Source organism: Grus americana, chromosome 4 (genome assembly GCF_028858705.1).
Source record: "Grus americana isolate bGruAme1 chromosome 4, bGruAme1.mat, whole genome shotgun sequence".
Taxonomy (NCBI): domain Eukaryota; kingdom Metazoa; phylum Chordata; class Aves; order Gruiformes; family Gruidae; genus Grus; species Grus americana.
Window position 1 is genome coordinate 79,665,132 of NC_072855.1, and position 20,898 is coordinate 79,686,029.

The 20,898-nt window shown below is 46.5% G+C and overlaps 1 protein-coding gene across 11 annotated transcripts in view; it reads right to left on the minus strand.

The window, feature by feature from the left end:
* ANK2 (ankyrin 2) overlaps positions 1–20,898 on the minus strand; it is a 345,813-nt gene that overhangs the window by 182,334 nt on the left and 142,581 nt on the right. Inside the window, exon 1 of one of the 11 annotated variants that reach the window (XM_054823141.1) lies at positions 1,032–1,499. The exons of the other annotated variants lie outside the window; for them this stretch is intronic. Coding sequence (XP_054679116.1) covers positions 1,032–1,154 — 123 coding nt within the window. The 5' untranslated portion in view covers positions 1,155–1,499. Of the gene's footprint in view, positions 1–1,031; positions 1,500–20,898 lie in introns of those variants that run through there. 11 annotated transcript variants of the gene reach the window in all.

Below are 20,898 nucleotides of genomic sequence, written 5' to 3' on the forward strand. Positions count from 1 at the left end.
AGGCACTGACACAGGCACCCCTCCCAGTGTGATCTCGTCCTAAAGCTAACCTCAACAGAAGCTTCGGGGGCGGGGGGGGTAATATTTTCTCCACTGCTGTATATTATTTGTGTCCTTGGAAACCATAGAGAGATCTAGCAAATAAATCATCTCTATTGATTTTTTTCTGGCCCCCCACCCTTCGCCCCCCCCAAGGCAATCAGAGATGTCATTCCTCATTTCTAACGCAGAAGGAAAACAATAGTTAATTATAAACTAGGAGAAACCACCTCAAAATCTAAAACATCTTAACAGAATCAAAGATTGCCACCAGTGACAGACGCAAAAAAAAAAACCAACCCAAAAAACCCCCCCAACAGATTGCAGACTTGTGTTTCAGGCCGGAAAAACACACCTGCAGCGTGCGGTGCCGATGCCCTGAATCACGGCTGCGAGCCCGGGCTCAGCGACCGATCCCTAACTGCGGAACGACTCGGCTGAGACGCGCGGCACCACAAGACAGATTTTTTTTTATTATTTATTTTTTTTAGCACTGCTGGTGATGCAGGAGCTAAAGCTGAGAAATGAGGTGGGGGGGGAAAATAAACCACTGTCGTGAAGTAGAGAAATGCACCTTGATGCTGCAAAGCACAAACGCAGCCACCTCCCTTCCCCGACAACTTCTTCGGAGCAGCCGGAGCTTTCAAACACCCGGCTCCCGAACCGCGACGAGCATCTCCAGCCCTTTCGGGGACGGAGGGCAGGCGGCAACCCCGGCGTGCCAAGGGCCATCTTGATTTGCACGCCGCCTGTGCGGCTGCGGACCGTCGCGGCCGGCAGCGCTTTAGGCTCACCGCAGCCGGGCAAAGTCCCCAGCGGGGCGGAGGGAGGATGGGAAGGGATGCGGATGGGACCCGTGGTACGAGAAGGTGAGGAAAACGCAGGGGAGAGCGTTCCACACGGCAACGGACGCCTGCAAAGCGCCGCACACAGAGAGGAAAGGCACCGGGAGGGGTGGGAAAGGGAGCAGGGGGCTGGTTCTCCTCCCATACCTTGCGTTTCCGATCTGCCCTAGAGATTTTCCGCTGCCTCTTCCTCTCCTTCTCAAGGTTTCTCTCCCTCTCTTCGAGTTCAGACTCTCGAACTTTTTTAATGGAAGCGGCTGCATGAGCCATTTTGGAGAGGAAAACACCGGCTCCGGGGAAGCCGTTTCCACCACACGCAGATATCCAGGTGATTTATATTTTTTTTTTCCCCTTGCAAGGGCGCTGGCTGCAAGCCAGAGCTTCACGGTGTAATCCACTCTTCCTCCTCCGGCACCCCAGAAAAGGTCACAGCTCTGCTCCAGCCTCTGCAGCACCCGTAACTCGGGAGCACGAGAGCCGCCGTCCACGCACGCAATGTGCCAAAGCGTTCGCGGCCACGCACGCGCAGCCGGAAAATAAAATATCTGCTAGCAGGCTGAAACCGCTTCGGCTCAGCTGCCAGCAAAGACAAGCTTCAGACTTAGCTGGGGAGTGGGGGGGAAAAAAAAAAAAAAAAAAAAGAAAAAAAAAATCAGCCTTTAAACAGACATCACCAAATTGGAAAGGCTTTTTTGGGATTCCTCCGGATAGGCTGCGTCTTCTGACCGGGAGGAAGGCTCCACTTCAGCATCACCATCAGGAGGAGGAGGGGGCAGCTCCCTTCAGCTTCTCACATCGCCTTTATGCGGGGTGAGAAGAAAATGGTGCAGTCTGACTTACTGCTGCCGCTGCGACTGTCTGTGCCGGAGCCCAGCAAACGTTTTCCTGCTCTCCTCCTCCTCCTCCTCGCAATCTTCCCTTAGCGCCGAGTCAGTCGATAAGAAACCAGGAGCGGGGGGGGGGGGGATAAAAAAAAAAAATCTGCTGGGCTCAGAGAGAGCAGCCTGGAGCCTGCTCACCTGCGGGGAGGATGGAGAGCCGCCTGGAAACGGCTCGCGCTAGCCAAGTCCTCATTGTGCCGTTACGCGGCCACGTGAGGGCTGCATCGGGAGAGCCGCATCCAGCCGCCAACCAAAGGCAGCGAGGAGGGGGACGCTGCTCGGGGATGCACGCCGACTAATCCCGGGCTCAGCCCGCCCCGCTCCGCGGAGGTAAAAATAATACGGCCGAGGGTGCTGTTCGTGAGCGTTCGAAGCCAAACGCCGCTTTCAGACGCCTCCTAAGAGAACTTGCGAAGCCTCGCGTTGAAGATGGAGAACGAGCACAGCCGCGGACCGACAGAGACGCAGACATGTCGTTAATTATCGTCTCCCCTTCTCTCCCCTCCCCCCAATATCATTGGGGTTTGGGGCGTTAATTTATAGCGTTAATATCAGAGACAGATGGGTCCTGTCGTTCCCTTGTTGCTTATCCCCCCCCCCTCCCCGCTAAAACCAGCACATCAAAGCTCCACTCCCGCCTCCCCGGGTAACTGTTATCACTACTAGCGTCAAGCATTTATTCATCAGAACAGGATGCGTGCAGATAAAAAGAGCCTTTCCCTTAGTCCCTGGCAGACAGCTGATCACATTCCGGCTCCCTCCAACGCCCTTGATCCGGCCTCTTCCAGGCAGGTCCCGAGGGAGAGGAGGACTGCGACGCTCCGACGCAGCGGAGATCTTTGCATCCCTGGCTTGGCCACCCCAAGGAGAAACCAGGGATAGGGGAGCTCGCTGACACCGGCACTAAAAAAATCACCGCGTCAAAGAAACAATTCCCTCAGCCAAGCTCCCCTCTGCAATATATTCTCGACTTCAGGCTGAATTTGACAGAACGGCTGAGCCAAACCCAAGCACCATGAATTTTGCTGTAACACAGCCCCACCAAACCACTAACAGATGTCCCGGGAGCTCTTCACACGACACAGCCCAGCCCCGATCCCGACCTCGCGTTATCCGCGTACCCACAAGACTCGGCTCTTTTCAGTTCGCGTAGCCCAAGACCGTTTATTGTTCCCAGGGAACGAATCGTTACTGACGGCTTCTGTTCTCACTGCAAGGTTTCGCTTTGAGAATTTTACAAATTTCAAAGACCAAAATTTCCCCAAAGCACTTGTCGACAGAAACCCCGAAGCGCTATGAAGGCATCTTCAAATTTTGCGTTCGAGCCGGCGATTCGTGCGTTCAGTCAAAACCGTGTTTCTCCAGTGGAAGAAGACATCAGAAGCCACGAGGTACAGCGTGCCGGCCAACCTTTTTTTCCGGCCCCTCTGTACCTACAGGCTGATTTTCTCGCAGTTGTTCCCATTTGTGAGAAACTAGGCTACACAAAACTCACGGCCCAAACACGAGCAGTAGCTGCAGCGGCAGATACCAGCAAAGTGAGACAGGTGGAGGCAGCCGAAGGGATAAAATAAAGGAGAAAATTGGATTCTTTAATAGAACTGTAGCTTGCCTCGCCTTCTTCCCGTTGTACAAACCTCATGGGTAGCATCGCTTGTAAACCAGAAGGGAACAGCTGGTGATCTAGAACTCTACCTGCCCGATACAGTGGGAAAGCAGTCACCTTCCCAACCTTTTCCTGGGATCTTAAGCAGGAAATTTGAAAATAAAAGCAAATCCTGGTCTTAGGGTTCGCCTAAATCACGGTTCAAGGTTTCCTAAAGTCACTAAATGCTTAAATCCCGATAGGTAGTGTAGGTTTACAGGAGTCGTGACTATTAAACAATTTGTCATCTTTTGATGACTGATGTGTGCAGACTCATCAGCTCAGTCTCAAATAATTACTCTTTCAGAAAACTCACTTAAAAGTTAATAAAGGACTTGATGTACTTTGTAACCCATGCTACACAAGAGAAAAAAGCCAGACGCTGGAATTGAACAACTGGTGCCAAGCAAGACAAAATGAGATAGCAAATATTCTTTAGAAGATCACTGGCAAAGAAGAACTTCACAGCAGTTCTATGAGTTCCCTATTATGCCTATAAACATTTCCTCCCTAACCTCAAGGAGACATAAAAATATTTCATCATCGTGTGGCAAGAAATAAAAAAACCCCAAACAACAACTAAAAAAAAAAAACAACCCCAAAACAAAAAAAACAAACCCCAAACCTTTCAATAGATTATTTTGGAAAGAACATAAAGTATGTATCACCTAACACCTGACACAGCTAATGTCCCTGCAGGAAAGAAGCGTTCTGGTTTAAGATAGAAAGATTTTCCTAACAAAAGTAGAAAATGGCTAGTCATTGCCCTGCAAAGAAATCCTGCTGCAGACATCCGTCTGAAGGCTACGTTTTCAAGGTCTGTGCAGTAAAAATGGAGACGGAGCAATTTCCCCCTAAACATAGAAAACGCCTTGTGAAGCTGCTACGTAAGAAAAACCAGAATATACAGCGCTGCTGCCACAAACGGCGTGTGGGAGGGGAGTGGGGGAGTGGGCAGATGCACAATAACATAAAAAGCACACGGTGCCAGGAAAAAAAAAAAAAAAAAAAAAAAGGTGGGTTTTCTCTGAAAAGCATTTGTCATCGTTCGCTCTGAACGTAGAAATACATAACTCGTGAGATTCAACAAATTCCCCTTTGGGATAAGAAAGCTTGTGAGACTTCAACCTGCACGGCGTGATCCGGGACTAACCTCGCCCCGAGACCCAGAGCCGCGCGGGTGCTTGGTTAGGGTTCAGCGCCTATCGGCCCGGTTTACAAACCGCTGGAAGTCGTTAACTTCCTGACCTGATCTCCTAATTGCACAGCCTCCAGGTTTTGTTGTTTTAAGCTGACCCACCAGCGGAGACGACAAGCTCCTGCACTGCAGTGCTCTATCAGCTGCGGCTATCGTCTGCACCTGGGTTTAACTGCCAGCTTTCAGGTACAGACAGACGATTTGCCGAGCAAATCAGCATTTTCTGTCTCTAGAAACCTACCGGAGGAAAATCAGCAGTAACTGAGGACAAGAGGAGAGGACATACACAAGTGATTCTCCTCCTCGAAGCGTATCCACTAACAGGGGTCCGTCTCCTAAAGATGAGGTTCTCTCCACTGAAATCATGTGGGCAGTGCAAAACCAAAGTTAAAACCAAGCCTAGAAATAATGCCAAAAAAAAAAAAAAAAAAAGCGTGACTCCAATCTGTTCCCGTCATTTCCCAGAGTTACAAAAGAAGGGAGGCAGGGATGGAGTGGGAAAAGCCTTCCGTGCCTCAAAGCCAGAAGGGAGGCCGCTCTTTCCAGTTCTAAGTTGCTAGCACAGTCAGGAAACAGCCTGGAAATCACAATTGGTTTCAAACAGCTAAAAATGGGAAAGGGCTGTCCCAAGCAATAGTTTGGTAGGGACGAAAGCTGGGCAACTCAACTTTTTGTCTAGCGTTGTGGAAAACCCTTCCGGACCAGGCAAATCGCAATTCCGTAGGGGAATTAGGTTCCCTCCAAAGCGATGCCCTGCCTAACTAACTCGTACGTAGTATCTCATAAGTACATCTACCCCTTATTTTGCAACTAGCACAACAACCACCGTCTCTGTGCTCACACGTCGTGCAGCGATTTAAACCTCTCCTCCTTGCTAAAAGGCGGGACACGTTCGACGAGGCTCGGAGACGCGCACGCACAGCCGTTAGCGACCTAGGAACCAGAGAGCACCGGCTTGCAGAATTAGCTCGCCTCCACCGCGGGTGTCCACGCACGGACGCCGACCTACCTCCTCTGCTGTTATTCCAGCCAGGTTGAACGTCAGAGGTAGGCAGCCTTGGCCCTCGGGTCAGGAAACTCTTCTCTGAACACTTCCTCTTGAGGGGTGAGGATGGAGATGATGGGTGAGGATGGAGATGACGGAATATTTTTGATAGGCACCAAAATATTTGGGGTGCCAGAGCAGCATTTCAACATACTCAATTCAACTACTTAGAATTATTTTGATGGGTTGTGCGTATTAGCATATTCAGCCATTTGGATATCTACAGAATTACAAATTCCTAAGGAAAAAAAAAAAAAGGCAAAATAATTCTTGTGAAAGTAGAAGCACAAAGCTAACTATGGAAGCGTACGCTACATTTATAAATTGCCTCCTGTCTCATTTATTATTTAATCCACACTCTTATTTACGATTCACAGTAGCAACTGTCCTAATTCTAAAGGTACAATAACCCTGGAAGTGAGTTAGCAGTCACGTATCCATACTGTATAGGTTTAACTTTGTATTTTCCTGAAAGAAAAAAAAATATTGCCAGTAAAAAAAAGGCTCTGCACTCTCTCATTCTCATGTTACTGAATATGCCAACGCAGCGTGTTCCAGAAAGCTCTAGGCTGGAAATTAGTGTCACTGATCTGGTACCGAAAAGATGATACACAAAACCGTGTTCTGGCTTTTTTCTGTACCTTGATTACATCTATTTTACTAATTGAAAAGAGGCGCTACAGAAGAAGAAATGACAAAGGGCAAGTTATGGCACATCTCTTAATGAACAGAAATCAGACCACTCTTAATGTCTTTCCCTTCGTTTCTGTAATACCACCCGGGTATAATTCACAGCACTGACCCATTTAGTGGTCAGTGCTAATAAAATATCGCAGATGACACAGTAATATTTGCAATACCGTACCCTCCCTTGCACAGCGGGTTTCTGTCTTGAAGGTGTTCAGTTCAACATCTGACAAACTTTACATGTAATTAATAATTACCCCAGGAAAAAAAAAGTTACCGCTTAGCTACCTTCACCTTGAAAGAGTTTCTGAAAATATTCGTCTACTCTTATAAAATTGATTTTTCGTATATTACAGATGAAGAAACTGAGATGCTACGGTTACGCATTTGCTCCTAAGAACATAAGAGCGATCGCTGTGGATGAGACCAAAGTCTTCTGTCCCCAACAGCTGCCAAAAATCAGATGCCTAGCAAAGGGAAGAAGAGGGCAAACACGTACGATATTTTCAAGAACTCTCCCAGCTTCTGGTCACTTCAAACCGACGGACGCGTAGTGCTAGACGTTTCCATTTATGTTGTCATCCTCACAGGCTGTTTTCCATGAACTCATCCAGTCTCTCCCCGAACCTTTCTGAATTTCCAGCATCCGCAACATATTAAGGCAGAATTCTGCAGCTTAACTACGTGTTCAAAGTACCATTGTCACAGGCAAGCGCTTACAGACCGGCATAGAGGGCCAGATAAAATAATTGCCATTCTCAAATCATAAATGTCCTTGCCGTCATCCTTTAGTACTGTCCAAGGTGTGCCATGACAAAGCAATACTTTGCACACACCACCAGCTTTCTCAACACCGACAACGGGATTTAGAAAAGCCCTTCGGAGACTGATGTCTCCGGTTTAAATATATATATCCCAAATATGAGGTAAAGACATTCCGGCTGTGTCAAAGTTGGCAATTCGAGAAGCTTTTTTTTTTTTTCCCCCCATCAGAATCCTAAATAAACTAGAGAGAGACATTTCTGGCAAGAGCGCCCATTTTGCAGTTTTCTGATGAACAGCTAAGTTGATTTAATTCTCAATATCCCTCCACTTATTTTTGCTTTCATATTGATTGAAAATATTGACGTCACACTCTATTTTAACTAAGTCAAACGGGGCCTGACCCAATAGCTCACTAAGGGCAACAGCAGACATTGTATTGATTTAAAGGCACATTGGATCAGGACCACGATCATTGAATTCAACGCTGCAACGTGCCTTCTCATCTTCCTTCCCCACCTTCTTTCGCCTTTGTTTTGATCTTGTGGGACCAGAAGTTGCTATTAACGCAAAGAAGGACCCAAGGGATCATCCCGAAGGTGCTGCAGATCTGCCACGTCCGCTTCCCAAAACGCGCGGCGGGTCCCTCGGCCTCCCTCCTCGCACTCCCTAGCCGCTGCACGTGCATCTGCTGGATCCGCTGCAACGGGGCGCAGCCACTCGCCCCTGCAGGACCCCATCTTTTGCAGGTGCAGCTCGCCAATCTGGCCTCTGCTCTGCCGACAACACAGGAGAGGCCGCCCACAGCCAGGAGCAGGGCAGCTTGTTGGGGTCTGCGTTCATCCTGCCTGCTCCCCAGCTACCATCTAGTGTCGCGGACAAGCGGTCCGACACCCTGAGGGAATGCTCCTTCTCTAACCCTGTGAGGTGGGGATCTACCTCCTCTGTGTAACCAGATGTAGTCTCTCTAGCTGGAAAACAAGAAAGCTTGCAGGGAGTGGCTAAGACTTTAGAGCTTTTGATTTTTATGATTAAAAAGTGGTTTACATTGTTTTACTTGAATGTCTTCCCATAGAATGATCTGGCCTGTTCTCAGAAAGCTTTTTTCCACCTTTTTTCCTGAGCATTTGCATTATAGCCAGATACCGCTGAATTACATTAGCTCTGAGACACAGGGCATATTTCAAGCTTAAGGGTAATTATCTAAGGAAAAAGTCACAGAAAGCAAGTTTTATGCTGAAAGGTACTTGCATATATTTCACTTGTGTCCCTGACAGATCCATCCTACCACTTGTGATTAAAAAAATCCTATTACTTGTTTTCCCAGAAACCAGGGGAGTCTTTCCAATGAGCTGTCTGAAGAGTCAAAGGGAGGGCTCTTTATTCTAACCCCACTGACTTCCCTGACATCATAGTCCATTACATTCCGAAATTATCCTGTTACAATAATGTGGCTGGGCTACAGTGCTGTATGTAGTATAACCAATTTAACCGGAACATTTGTTGATCTGGAAACAGAATTCTGCTATCTCAAAGCTAAGTGCTTCAGGGCAATGTAAATAAAAATAACTTTACAAACGATAACGATACGAAAAATAATTATGCCGGGGCAACGAGAGCATATAAGAGGAAAACTGAGTTGGTTGCCACTGCGTTGGAAGCCTGTAAGCCAGTGTGACCCAGATCTCATCCGCTTTAAATCTTTTCAGTTGCAACCTAGATCTGCACATAATCAGCTCTGCTTAAGCATCCTTGCCGTTACGTGGAAAAGCGGGTCTGCGCTTTAGTGTTGGACCAGGTCACACGGACTCACATTTGAATGGGCCCTATCTACCTTGAATTAAAAGTCTACATGTCCATAGCTATCAAAACAAAGGCTTGACTGATTGCTACTTATACAAATATTATTGTATACGTATGTATACGTACTTGTATATGTAGCAATCCGACCCACAAAATAAGCCTTCCAAAATTAAAGATGATCCACACAATAAACAATTCTCTTTCACAGTTTGTTTCGGTTTGCAAAGTGTGGAGGAAGAAGAGTATGACCAAATGATGGATCTTTATATTTCTGGCTGCTATAGATATGCTATGTGAAATAGCATTTCTATCACTGACACACCATCAGGACTAATGATATGGTTAGGTTTCACCTACCCACCTGTGATCAGGCTTGGAGCCTGAATGGTTAGGCCACAATAGTGGATATCAAAAATAAAGCGACTACACGTAACCAATCATAAGAAAGACCCTAACTACACCATTTCTAAAATACATCAGCAATAACATGCCTTAAGTAACAATCTACAGAAGTGTGGTATACCTGCTCTAAAGCTAATAGTGCTATTTCCTTTCTCTTTTGCTCGTTTGATGTGATAAAACCATAAAGAGGAGTTGGATAATGCATTGCTTCATCGAATACTTAGGGCAAAGAGGTGCATAGTATAAGATGTCTATCAAGCACGTTTTCCCACTGCTGATAACAAGAGAAGACCTATCTGATGCTTGTTTATAAAAACACAGGATAAAATTTTGTATTAAGGATTCTCAAAGAGCTCTTAAAGACTATTTCTAGATACTCCCCAATTTAACAACCATATTAAGCACATTAACGTATTAAACCTTTCTTCTAAACTAGATGTTTTTCACCTTTTCCTCGCAAAAGAAAGAAGGCTGAGATTGCTTTACTTCTGCAGTCTCTCCCCCCACCCAAATAACTTCAGAAGTCCCAATGGCTGACCAAACCAATACCTAGAATAGCGTTATTACCCACGGCATACTGAATTCCTCCAGCCAACAAACTGTGCCATTAACACGTGTTTCTTTGGCAAGGACAGAAAAACTGATGAGAGGGATTTACTACAGAGTGAATCTCAGGGAGGAGAACTTTCCGTTCCCCCAGAGCTCGGAAAAGCACCTTTTGGCAGCACTCGTTTGAGGCGTATTTGTGCGGTTGGGGGACACCTCAGGCGGCGCGGCGGAGGTGGGCGGGTGGGCAGCACCATGGAGAGCGGCCCGGCAGCACCATGGAGAGCGGCCCGCCCACCCCGGGGTGGGAGGGGTCACGGGTGTAGAAAAGTAACAGGGATGCAAAAAAAACCCAAAAATGGAACAAAAAAAAATAGTCGGGAACCATTGAGGACACGGTCTGGTTCCATTTGCACGTGCGTAGTTCTGTGCGTTTAGAACTCCTGCCCAGCTGTACCATTGCCGATCCAATGTGGGCCCCACCGATGGCGTGGATGGAACACGGCGCTACTCCGAGCTAACGACCCCAAGCTTCTGCTCGTCTGTGAACTCCTTTGCTGCAAGGGCAGCAAAGACCAAAGAGACTAAGAGGAACCTTCGCATTTCTAATGAAATATTTCATCAGTGGTGAATGCTAGATCTTGAAAATAGATAATAAATTCAGACTAAAATCCTAGGTCTGGAACAGCTGAAAAGTCAAGTTTCAAAATTCAAGACAGCCAGATCTGATTACTGTGGAATATGCTTATTTCTGTTGAAAACACCGAGTCAAGATAAACGCAAAACATTCAGTGTTGTATTTCCCACCACGAGTGCCTCAGAAAATGAATGGCAAATGATCCCCCTCTCCTGGTCAAGTAATGCTAAGGCAGCGATAGATTCCCATTTCAAGTCAGTTACTTCAGCATTACAGCAGCCCAAGCACGAAATTTTGGGATGGCTAAAATACGCCATTGCTCTAGGCACAAATGCTGCAGTAAGCATCCGGATTCATGGAAGCATTTAGTCTACTCAGGACACCAACAGTAATCTTCATCCATAGTCAGATTTTCCCACGTAACTTTCTGAACAGCTCTGAAACAGTTTGCCAAGGATGGCTGGATAGGGTTTAATTAACGAACTTGTAAATTCCCCTTTGGTGACATCCTGCTGAAAACAAGACGAAATGCACTGGCACTGATTACAAAGAGGAGGTAAAGGATTAACGCCATGAGAGAAAGATCCTACTGTACAGATTCTGCCTCCATTCCACTGTCCTACTACAAGTTAGGATAGGGTAGACCTGGATAAGACGGACTAAGCTGCTCTCTGTATCACATACACCGTGAAATCCTTGGTGGCCCAAAGATACGGACTACCAAGGAACTCCTACAGAAAGCACCAGAGAAGATCCAAATGCCTCTGAGGTAGCAGAAATGAAGAAACATTTTCCTACGTGATAGATAAAAACCAGAAAGCGAGGTCTAAAGACCAAACCCAGCGACAAGCCATACACCTCTGCCCAGGGTATGATCCGCTGCTGAAGGGCCCTGTCTCATGAGCTTCTGCTGGTCATGGATTAATAGTCTACATTCTTCAGTAAGCACCTGCCAGGTGACCTTTTAAAAGCATTTCATAGCCTATTACAGATCTCTTTTCTCAATAATATCAGTTTTAAAACAATCATTTTTGAGTAAGCTAAAGACACAAATTCCTCAGAAATCACAGGGGGGGACAGCTTATTATCCTTCTATGACTTATGTTTTCATAATGTAGATCTCACTTTCAAAAGACTAGGCTTTTTTCCTTGTCCTTCCTAAACGTAATCCTGTAATGTAATTTTTAATTTTTAATTTCCAGGCCCCTGTTTATGGAACCGCATAACGAAAAACACCTCATAGACACAAAAAGCACGAGACCACTGCTATCACACATACTTCCAGTATCTATGGTCCATTTCAAGGACTACGAAATATAATTTTACTTTGCATTTTTATACTAAGAATCCTCCTTATTTTTAACAGCTAATGTTTCTGCAGCATTCAGACACGTAAGAGACCAGTTCTGCCTGTAGGAAGTTTACTGGAACCAGTTTGAATGGTCTGTTAAGAAGCAGCACAAATGCGGCCCTCAGTAAATTATTTTCTTACCCCGATGGATTGAAACGATTCGGTCAATCGTATCACCGACCTGCGTAAGCGTGCCAGGCTAGAACTGTGTTCACACTGAACTGAAGTGGCTGCTCTGGTTCTGAATTTGTACTAAAGACAAAAACATCCTAGATCTGAAGCTAATTTGCAGAGGCAACGACACGTCTCAAGCTAAATACAAGAAGCTATATCTGATGTATAGCTTTTCCTCTTACTGTGAAATCTACCCCACCAGGTAAATGAGCTTGCCCATAACAGTACACCTTCAGTTACGTGAAACAAAGCATTCCCCAGACTCGGGAGACGTGTCTGACACACAGAAAGGCACCCATTACCATGAATTTGCTCCTGAAGTGCCTTCAATTTCCATTAATTCCTGAGGAAGATGAGGATGAAGAGCTTGGCGTCTCAAACAACTAACAAGAAAGGGTCCCAATTCACAGCTGGAATAAAGGCAGCACTCTGTCTAGATTAATTGTTGTCTTCACTTTAAAAGCAGGGTCTTTCTAAAAGGAGCAATTTCCTGAAAACACTTTGTGACTTCTTGGGAGCCTTGGGAATAAAGACCTTGCAAAAAGGGAGCTGTCGGAACCACTTTCCCAAACAACCTCTTGCTATTAATGGAGATTTGAAAATGCACTGCAGAGATCATTACCCAAAAAAAAAAAAAAAAAAGTATCCTCACAGAAGTGTACTGTAATTTGACATGCCTGATATAATTGGAAGCCTTACATTAATTCAGCTGAGTTCATCAAATGATCCCCCTTGACTGTCACTATATTCTTAGCAATTTTACATTTCACCAAGACAGTGGCATTAAAAACAATGAATAAAGAGTATGGAAATGTATCCACTTCCTTGACCTTACTCTGAAAGTCAGAACTGGGATGCTCTTGCTTGGAGCCCTGGAAGTTTGCAGTGTGTAGAATGAGATGCTCCTAAGAGCGTATGCAGAGTCTTCTTTGAAAATCAGACATCTGTCCGATTGTAGTTAAGTTGATAACGAACTGTGGTTGGAACGGACTAGAAATATTTCTGCAAAAATCTGAGCAAAACTGACCCTCAGCTGCCAGACCAGTTCAAATTTGAGCTGGCCGTACTTGTATACGCGCGGCAAAAGGGCAGATGATTCATTGACGTGGGTTGAGGCTGTGCTCTACACTGGAAAGGGATGAAGGCAGCGAATAGAGACTTCACGTTAAAAAGAAGGACAAAAAGAACTGTGTCTCGGTCTAGACCAAATACATACCTCATCCCAGGCCCTCCCTCACAGGTCAACGTATCATTCCTTAAGCTCTTGCAAAGAGCGAAACTAGCTTGTATCTCTACGACATACAGCGCTGGATTACAGGCAGCATTTGAGCCAGAGCGAGAATACCTTTCGAGGCACACAGGTTCTTCTGGTGACACCAACAATTACAGAAGATGAGTCCCAAAGCAGGAGTTAACTGGCTTGTATGGAAAAGGCAGAAGCTGGACTTTCCAGCGAGAGATAATGAAGACAAACGCTAGCTAACACTCAGCACATCACTGGGGATGTGAGAAACCTGGATTCAAAATCCCAGGTGTCCTATCACCTCTGTGAATGAATGGCCCAATTAAAACACTATTATTCATGTAAAGTAGAACAGCTCCAAAAAAAGGAGGAACAGCCTAGTCAGGCACTAATACATCCATCTGGGACTTCAGAAACCTCCTCTGAACCAAAAATCTCCAAGTAAAGCCTTAATCACCAGTCTTTCCGTGCGCACTCGACACCGTGCAATGGAGCATGCTGTCAAAGCGCTGAGTCAGCCAACACGTCTGCACGGTAGAGCACGCTGGTCAGGCGTAAAAGCAGGAAAGGCACGTCAGCACGTTGTGTCCTGTCTTTTAGTTGGGTTAATTTGTAGCCTTGTGCTGACATGCTTATCTCGTCCCTATTGGTGCTGGCTTGAAGGTCACTGCGTTGTCCACCGTGGCACAAATGCAGAGAAGACATCATCTTTTCCATACTGAAGGAAATATTCGCTAACTTTTCAAAAATCCTAAGGAGAACAATAAGATCTCTAGGATTCGCCTCTCCATAACTGCAACCAGCCAGCAAGGAGGATTCACCAAGTCCCACTCCTTTAGCTGTCATCTCTTTTCTCTGAGGATACAAGGATGCATAGCAAAGGGCTTTCTTAATGAAAATCAGTCTTTAATTCATCAGCTGAGACTGAAATTTGTGTTTCGCTAACGGTGAACGATATTCAAAACGACAGCAAGCACTCAAGGAAAGCCTATGCTGTAGCACTATGTTATGTTTCTCTAACACGAGCAGGTTCAAGATCTGAAGATTCTAAATGCTTTTTAATTCAGGGAGACTAAAAACGGCTGCGTTCAGAGAAAAGCACTACGGTGAACTTAAACAAAGGCAATTCTGTTCTCGGGCATTTCCGAGCCGTTGCGCGTTCTTCTGTCTAGCTCACAATATCCAAGTCCCCCTTCGATGCGTTGCCTTCGTATCAAGACGAAAGGACCACCCGGGCAGAAGAAAGCATCTCAATTTCAAGCAGGTACAAGGGGACTACGAACATCACTAGCTAAGCAAAATTCTAGTCTTAGATCCACACTTGTCCCTATCGAGCTAAACGATAGTTTCCAAGTGGTCTTTGGTGCTGGGTCCGGGGAAAGCAAGCTTTACCTCCGGCTTTCCACAGCTAAAACAGAACTTGCACGTGCTCAAGAGGTGAGGTTTGCGAGGAGGAATGGCTTACCTGGGTTTACGGAGTTTTTACGGTAACTAGAATTGCAAAAGCATATCCCGGGTGTTCCCCGTTCCTCCCCCTAGAAGTTTACACCCCAAGCTGGGTTTAAAACTACCCGAATCTATGTGAATTGGCAATAAATCAAATTAATTCCCCCCCCCCCTCCAAGAAGAGTCTGTTGGCAGTGCTGGTATTTGGAGCAGCCATCTCCGGCTGAGCACCACATGGTGGCACTCCTGTCCCGGCTGTCCCAGCAGGCTCAGCCCTGCGACGGTGTAAGGCAAAGCAGGCACACCATTCCCGATCTCGGGATGCCAACGTTTCAGTCTGGCTTGCACTATATGAACAGCCTTTGATACAGTTCATGCAGTTTCATAGCTTAATACGCTTTAAAAGAACAAAAAGATGCCCACCGGGCAACTGGTTTTTACTGCTCGAAATAAAAAGCAAACTGCTTCTACGCTAATTTTAAACTTCTCTCGGGGAAGGTCTCCTCCAGATTGCCCGCTCCAGGGCAGCGACGTGGGAACGCTGTTTGCCTGCAGCAATCGCCACAACTGCTGCGGCCCCATCGCTCGCCAGCCACAACCCTGGCAGACGGGTGCTCTCCTGGCAGCAAAGGCTCTCCGCTCTCCTCCTCCCGCCTTGAAGCAAGCAGGAAGAGGAAAACTCCAGAGCAAACCGTTCCCAGTTCCTCCATTCAAGAAAACCACTCTGCTTTCACCGCCCTCTGCACCACCCAGGGAGGAGCAAGCGCCTCCTGCTTTTTTGCACCGTGGTGCCTTCCTCATTTCTCCAAATTTGCCACTGCGTGGTGGTTTTATACCGGCGCAATAGGAGGTTACGTCATACAACCTACGGCGTAACTCCGCGCGTAACCTTCAGAGGAGCGTTAAACTCCGGAGTTTCCACGTGAGAGAGAACAGACAGCACGGGGTTTCTCGCCCACCATCAGCAGAAACACATCTGGGGTTTAACGCTGTCTCTTAACACACAGGAAGGACAAAAACTTCCACTTCCAAATGCAAAATATATTCTTTCTATCCAGAAATTTCATTCCCAAGATAATTTTTCACCTAAAATCTTTGTCTTACTGTCACTTTACTATATGGTTTTAGGTATCCTAGTGCACAAGTGATGCTCTACAGCCAAAGTGTAAAGCAAGGGTAACATTTGTGAACTGAAATTGCACATATAAGCATATAATTTCATTTCATCTTTACCTTAACTATTCATTGTTGGTTTTCTTCTATTTCAGCTTTAATTTCTGGAAACGGGGCTGGAGAAGAAAATGATATCAGATGGGCAACAATGCAAAATCCTATTAATTTTAAGGAGCATCAAGAGGGAGGCCTACACCCCTTCTTCTTGTGTGATCTTTGCATCGTTACAGGCTCCAATGGGAAAATAACCCCAGGGAGCTGAACACTGGGCGTTCGCTGTGGAAAATGAGAGCGATGAGGCTCCTCGACAAGGCTCCTGGAGGTGCTGTTTGCTGTTCTTTCTTGGGAGCCTTTCAGTGAGAGCAGAGAGTCAACCGCAGGGCAAAAATCCTGATGAACGGCAGATCCAAATTCCATCTGCGCCTTTTTATTGTGAAGGGCACGGCTAGAAGAGCTTCTTGTTAACAGCCAGTTCTGCTGCTGCGTATTCCGCCTATCTGGACTAATTCAGGCACTAACAGGATGGCAAGTCTGAAAGCCAGGCTACCAAATTTTGTAAAGATTGTGTTAAAAAGTTCAAACTGATGCTTTTAGCATCTGTCCTCCAGCCCGACGTGCGTGAAACAGCAGGTAGCGTAAGATCATTTAGGTTCCAAAGACAAGCACTTAAAACCTACAAAATTCCTAATTAGGACCATAATCTTTATTCACACACCCCCGTTATGTGCATGTACTGTGAGACAGTCTGCAATTAAGGACCCCATACTATATATTCATATATAGTAGGCCTGGGCAGCACCCACTTAAACAGAGCTGTGAGCACCGATGTTCTCCTTCATGCTCAATGGGTGGCAGAAGGACTTTCTTCTGCATGATAAACCTGATTTCTGAAGATGGAATTATTAATTTCCTCGCAGGCCTTTCTGTAGTTCTCTCCAATATATCTATTTTTATATATGTATGTAATAAGTACTACCGCATTTAATTTCAGGAACGGCTTTGTGAAATGAAAGGCACTTAATCTCCAATTTACAAGGCCAAATGTATCCTCTACTTTTGGTTGCAGCAACCAGAAACGCTTTGAGTCTTACTTTTCAGGGTATATACGTTACGCGTAGCATTTATAATTCAAAAGCGACGTTTCTATGGGCTTCATTTGCTATAACGGCTGCGCGGTATTTCTACAGGTCGACCACGAACCACAAAAGCCAAGCTGTCAAAGAAAAGGAGGGAACACACAAGAGCTGGCGGTCCTTGAAAACTCGAGTTTTCTGACGCGAGCAGCATCACGCGGGACCTCCGAGAAGAAGAAAGCCGGAACCCACCTCACCAGGGCAGGGCTCCATTTCCAAAACGGCCAGCTCCCCTCCCTTCCCCGTCATCCCACGTCTTCGCGCAAACATCCCACTTCCGACCCAACCCGAGGAAGACTGCTGCCCTCCCCTGATCGTTAAACTCCGATTCACGTGTAACTCGGGTCTCGCCTGTGCCCTGAAAAAGTCAAAGCTGCGGTGGAAAAATAGGGCACGACTCCATCGCCAGAACTCTGCATCTGCAAACACACACACACCCCGCCCCCCCAACTTTATTTCTGGCACTACTTAATCTTTACGCGTAACTGTCCTCAGCCTTGCTCCTGGGAACATCTGAATGCTCAGCAACACTATCGCACCTCAAACACGAAGCGTCGGGCTACCGCGACGCTAGCCAACGGCGGCGGCGGCACCGTTCGTACGCGTGCGCAGGTTGCACACGAGCACTCCTGAAATACGGAGCGCGCCTTTGATGAGAGGGGTGAGGAGAACCTTACGGAAAGGGAATAACGACTCCGCATGGCAAGAGCTTATGTTTTTCCAGAATCACGCAGGGCTTTACCCTGTATATTCAGATCATGGGGTCAAATCACAGAGGCGAAAATTTTTTTCCGTTCCTCATCCGCGATCTATGTCCAGAGTACATACACTGATGAAGACGATGCCCCCTAATTAACAGTGAGTTTTCTCCATAGGAAGGGATTTTCTTGATCCAAACGGAGGGGAAACTGAACGTTCCCATCACTAGATAAGGGACGTACATCCTATGCAAGTCTCCCGAGTTTAGGCCTCTCCCGATTCATATGTTTGGCAGCAACCAAATCAATCTCTGGAAGCTCCTCTGTGCCTCTCAGCATTTCTGAGCTCACAAGCCAAAAACCAGCAAGCGCTGCACCTAATGCCAGTCTGTTGCCAGCCTTCCAAACAAGCTCCCGGACTAAAGGGTCACCTATTGACATCTCCTTACGCTTTTTGGCGGCCAGTCTCACCTTACCTCTTCCTCAACACCTTATCCTTGCCACACAGCAACATATCCCCATTTCCTCATGCCTTTCCCCCTTGTTCTAGCCCCATTCCCCTTAGGGCGTCCCCGTTCCATCCTCCCCATCGGGCTTTTGATGCATCCACCTTTGGGCAGCACTCGGTATTTTGTAGAAAACCGGAGAGCTCAGAGCAAGCCTGCTTAGGCTCAACCCTTCCGGAATTCAAATCCCTCCCCTCTTCCCAGCAGCACAACACACGTGAGATTTCCAGCGAGGGCACCCGGGGACCTGCCGAGCGGCCGCTGCAGCGTGCAAACGTGGCGACAAAAAGCAAGAGCGTGCAAGCTGAGGACACGCTTCACTTGATACCAGCAGATGGGTTCAGGAGAGATCAGCGACGGACCTCGATTCCAGCTGCTGTGTCCATTCCCTGCCCTCTGATTACACGGCATCGTTAATGCCAGTTGGCACACATCGTTATTGCGGTGAGCCCCGGTCTCCATAGCAACGGAGCTCGTAATTCTGGAAACCCAGAATTTGGGCAAAACGCACCCTCGCGCACGCCGCCGGATTGACAGCGGACGGAGCCGCGTGAGGTTTGCGGGATTTCCGAAGGGGATTTCTGAAAGGATCCGCGTAAGAAACGCTTTGCTAAATCAGGACGCGGCACTCCCACAGACTTTGCGAGCCTGCCTCTCGCGGCAAGTGCGGGCATAGCACGAAGCACCAACACAGCGCGGAGGGACTGCGGTCCAGAAGCTGGAGAGGGAACAGACGCTTGCAGGGTGTTTGTGGCTCACGGGCTGATTTTCTGTTTTACTTCGGGCAAAACATATTGAAATTCTGTAAAAATGCGTAGAATGATACGTTCTCTGTGGTTGCGCCAAGCGCTCTGATAACTTCAGCAGATAAACGTGTCTACAAAAGTAAGAAACAGTTACCTGACAGCAGACGTGTCGTTATATTAATGCGGATGGATAAAAATGGAAACGCGAGTTCCATGCGCCTACCACCATGCACACTAATTTTTTTAGCACAAACCTCCACTTCCCACCACCCTCTTCCCCCCCCGCCCCCTCTCCAGCAAGTGGAGAGAAGAAAGTGGGTTCTCCCCTCTGCCCAGCGCCCTCCAGACCATTACAGTACTTAACGTAACATATAGAGAGTATAATAAACCATCTATATTTCTTCTCTCTCTTTGCTTTGCCTATTTTCTCATAAATAGGCTGAGCTTCCACAGAACTGTACCATTTATAACATCATAAGCCAAACTGTTCCATTCATACCGAATAACACCACAAAATATTTTTTCCCCCCTGACAGAAGCCACGCAAACTTCCTGTATAATAGCCACTGATTTAAAGTGTTCTTGTAAAATAGCCACTGATTTAAAGTGTTCTTGTAATCTCGATTCTCTTGCCTTAAATATTATATAAATTATTTTGTTTCTTTACCCATAGAAGCCCGTTTCTGTCTCTCTATACACACACCTAGACATATGGGTATATATGAAGGGGGAAAAAGAAATGTGTGTATATATATGAAAAAATTTGGATAAAATTCATCATTCAAGGAACACGTAGTGTTCGTAGTACCGTAACACTGTGAATAGCCCAGACTGCATTAACAGAACTCTGCGATAATCCAGAATAAGAAGTAGAGGATCCTGCTCAAGGATCAGACAAAACATTCACCTTATAATTTGGTCAGCTATGATGTCATACGGCTCACTGATCAGCAGACGATGAAAACAAAAATAGCTGACAGAAAATGAAGAATACAAAGACGTCCCTCATCCAGCAATGCACCTAATCTTCAGAATCTTCTCAGTCTTCATGATTTTCTGAAATAGCCTAGCTAAATAACTGCTTAAACACGTGCCATCTAAACCCCTGCAAACTCACTGAAATAAAACTAATAATCGCTTTAGGTCTAAAAAAGTGCAACGACGATAGAAACTGCTCTATTCCACTTGGGCACGCGGAGGACAGCAAAGCATTTCATACTCGGGCACTGAATGTAACGCCGCTTCTGAAGAAGCTCCATCAAGCAAGGCTGAGCTACAAGCAACTGCTGAAAAAAAAAATATTAATTATTTATTGTGGATTGGCAGTTTGTTAAGCGCTACTCAAAATGCAAATGTTGTCACCACTGTGCCAAAACCACGATGGCCTAAATTCAAGTCCTGAATTGAGATTTTTAGATCCTCATAAACAACAACGATAATACAAGACTGATGTCAGACGACAAAGCCGCAAGAATGGATACAACTCAATCACAGTAAGTTATCAGTAAAGTCTTGTTAGAAAAGACAGGAAAAAAGACCCAAACTGAGAGGTAAAGCAGCTTGAGAAGAGTGGGATATAGAGCCAGAATAAAGGAAAAAAAAAAAAGGGGGGCGGGGGGGAAGGCAACTGAGTCCAGTTATGTGGAAGGCATCTATCATAATTGGCACCCTGTGCATTCTGGGGCCAGAGGATTTGTTGTGAAAATCATCTTTTGTTGAAAGAAAGGCTTTCAAGTCATTTTTAACCCTCCTGGCTGAAAAAAATCTTAGAACCCCAGACTGGTTTGGGTTGGAAGGGACGACTTTAAAGCCCATCCAGTTCCACCCCCCTGCCATGGGCAGGGACACCCTCCACCAGCCCAGCTTGCCCAAAGCCCCATCCAACCTGGCCTTGAACACTGCCAGGGAGCCAGGGGCAGCCACAGCTTCTCTGGGCAA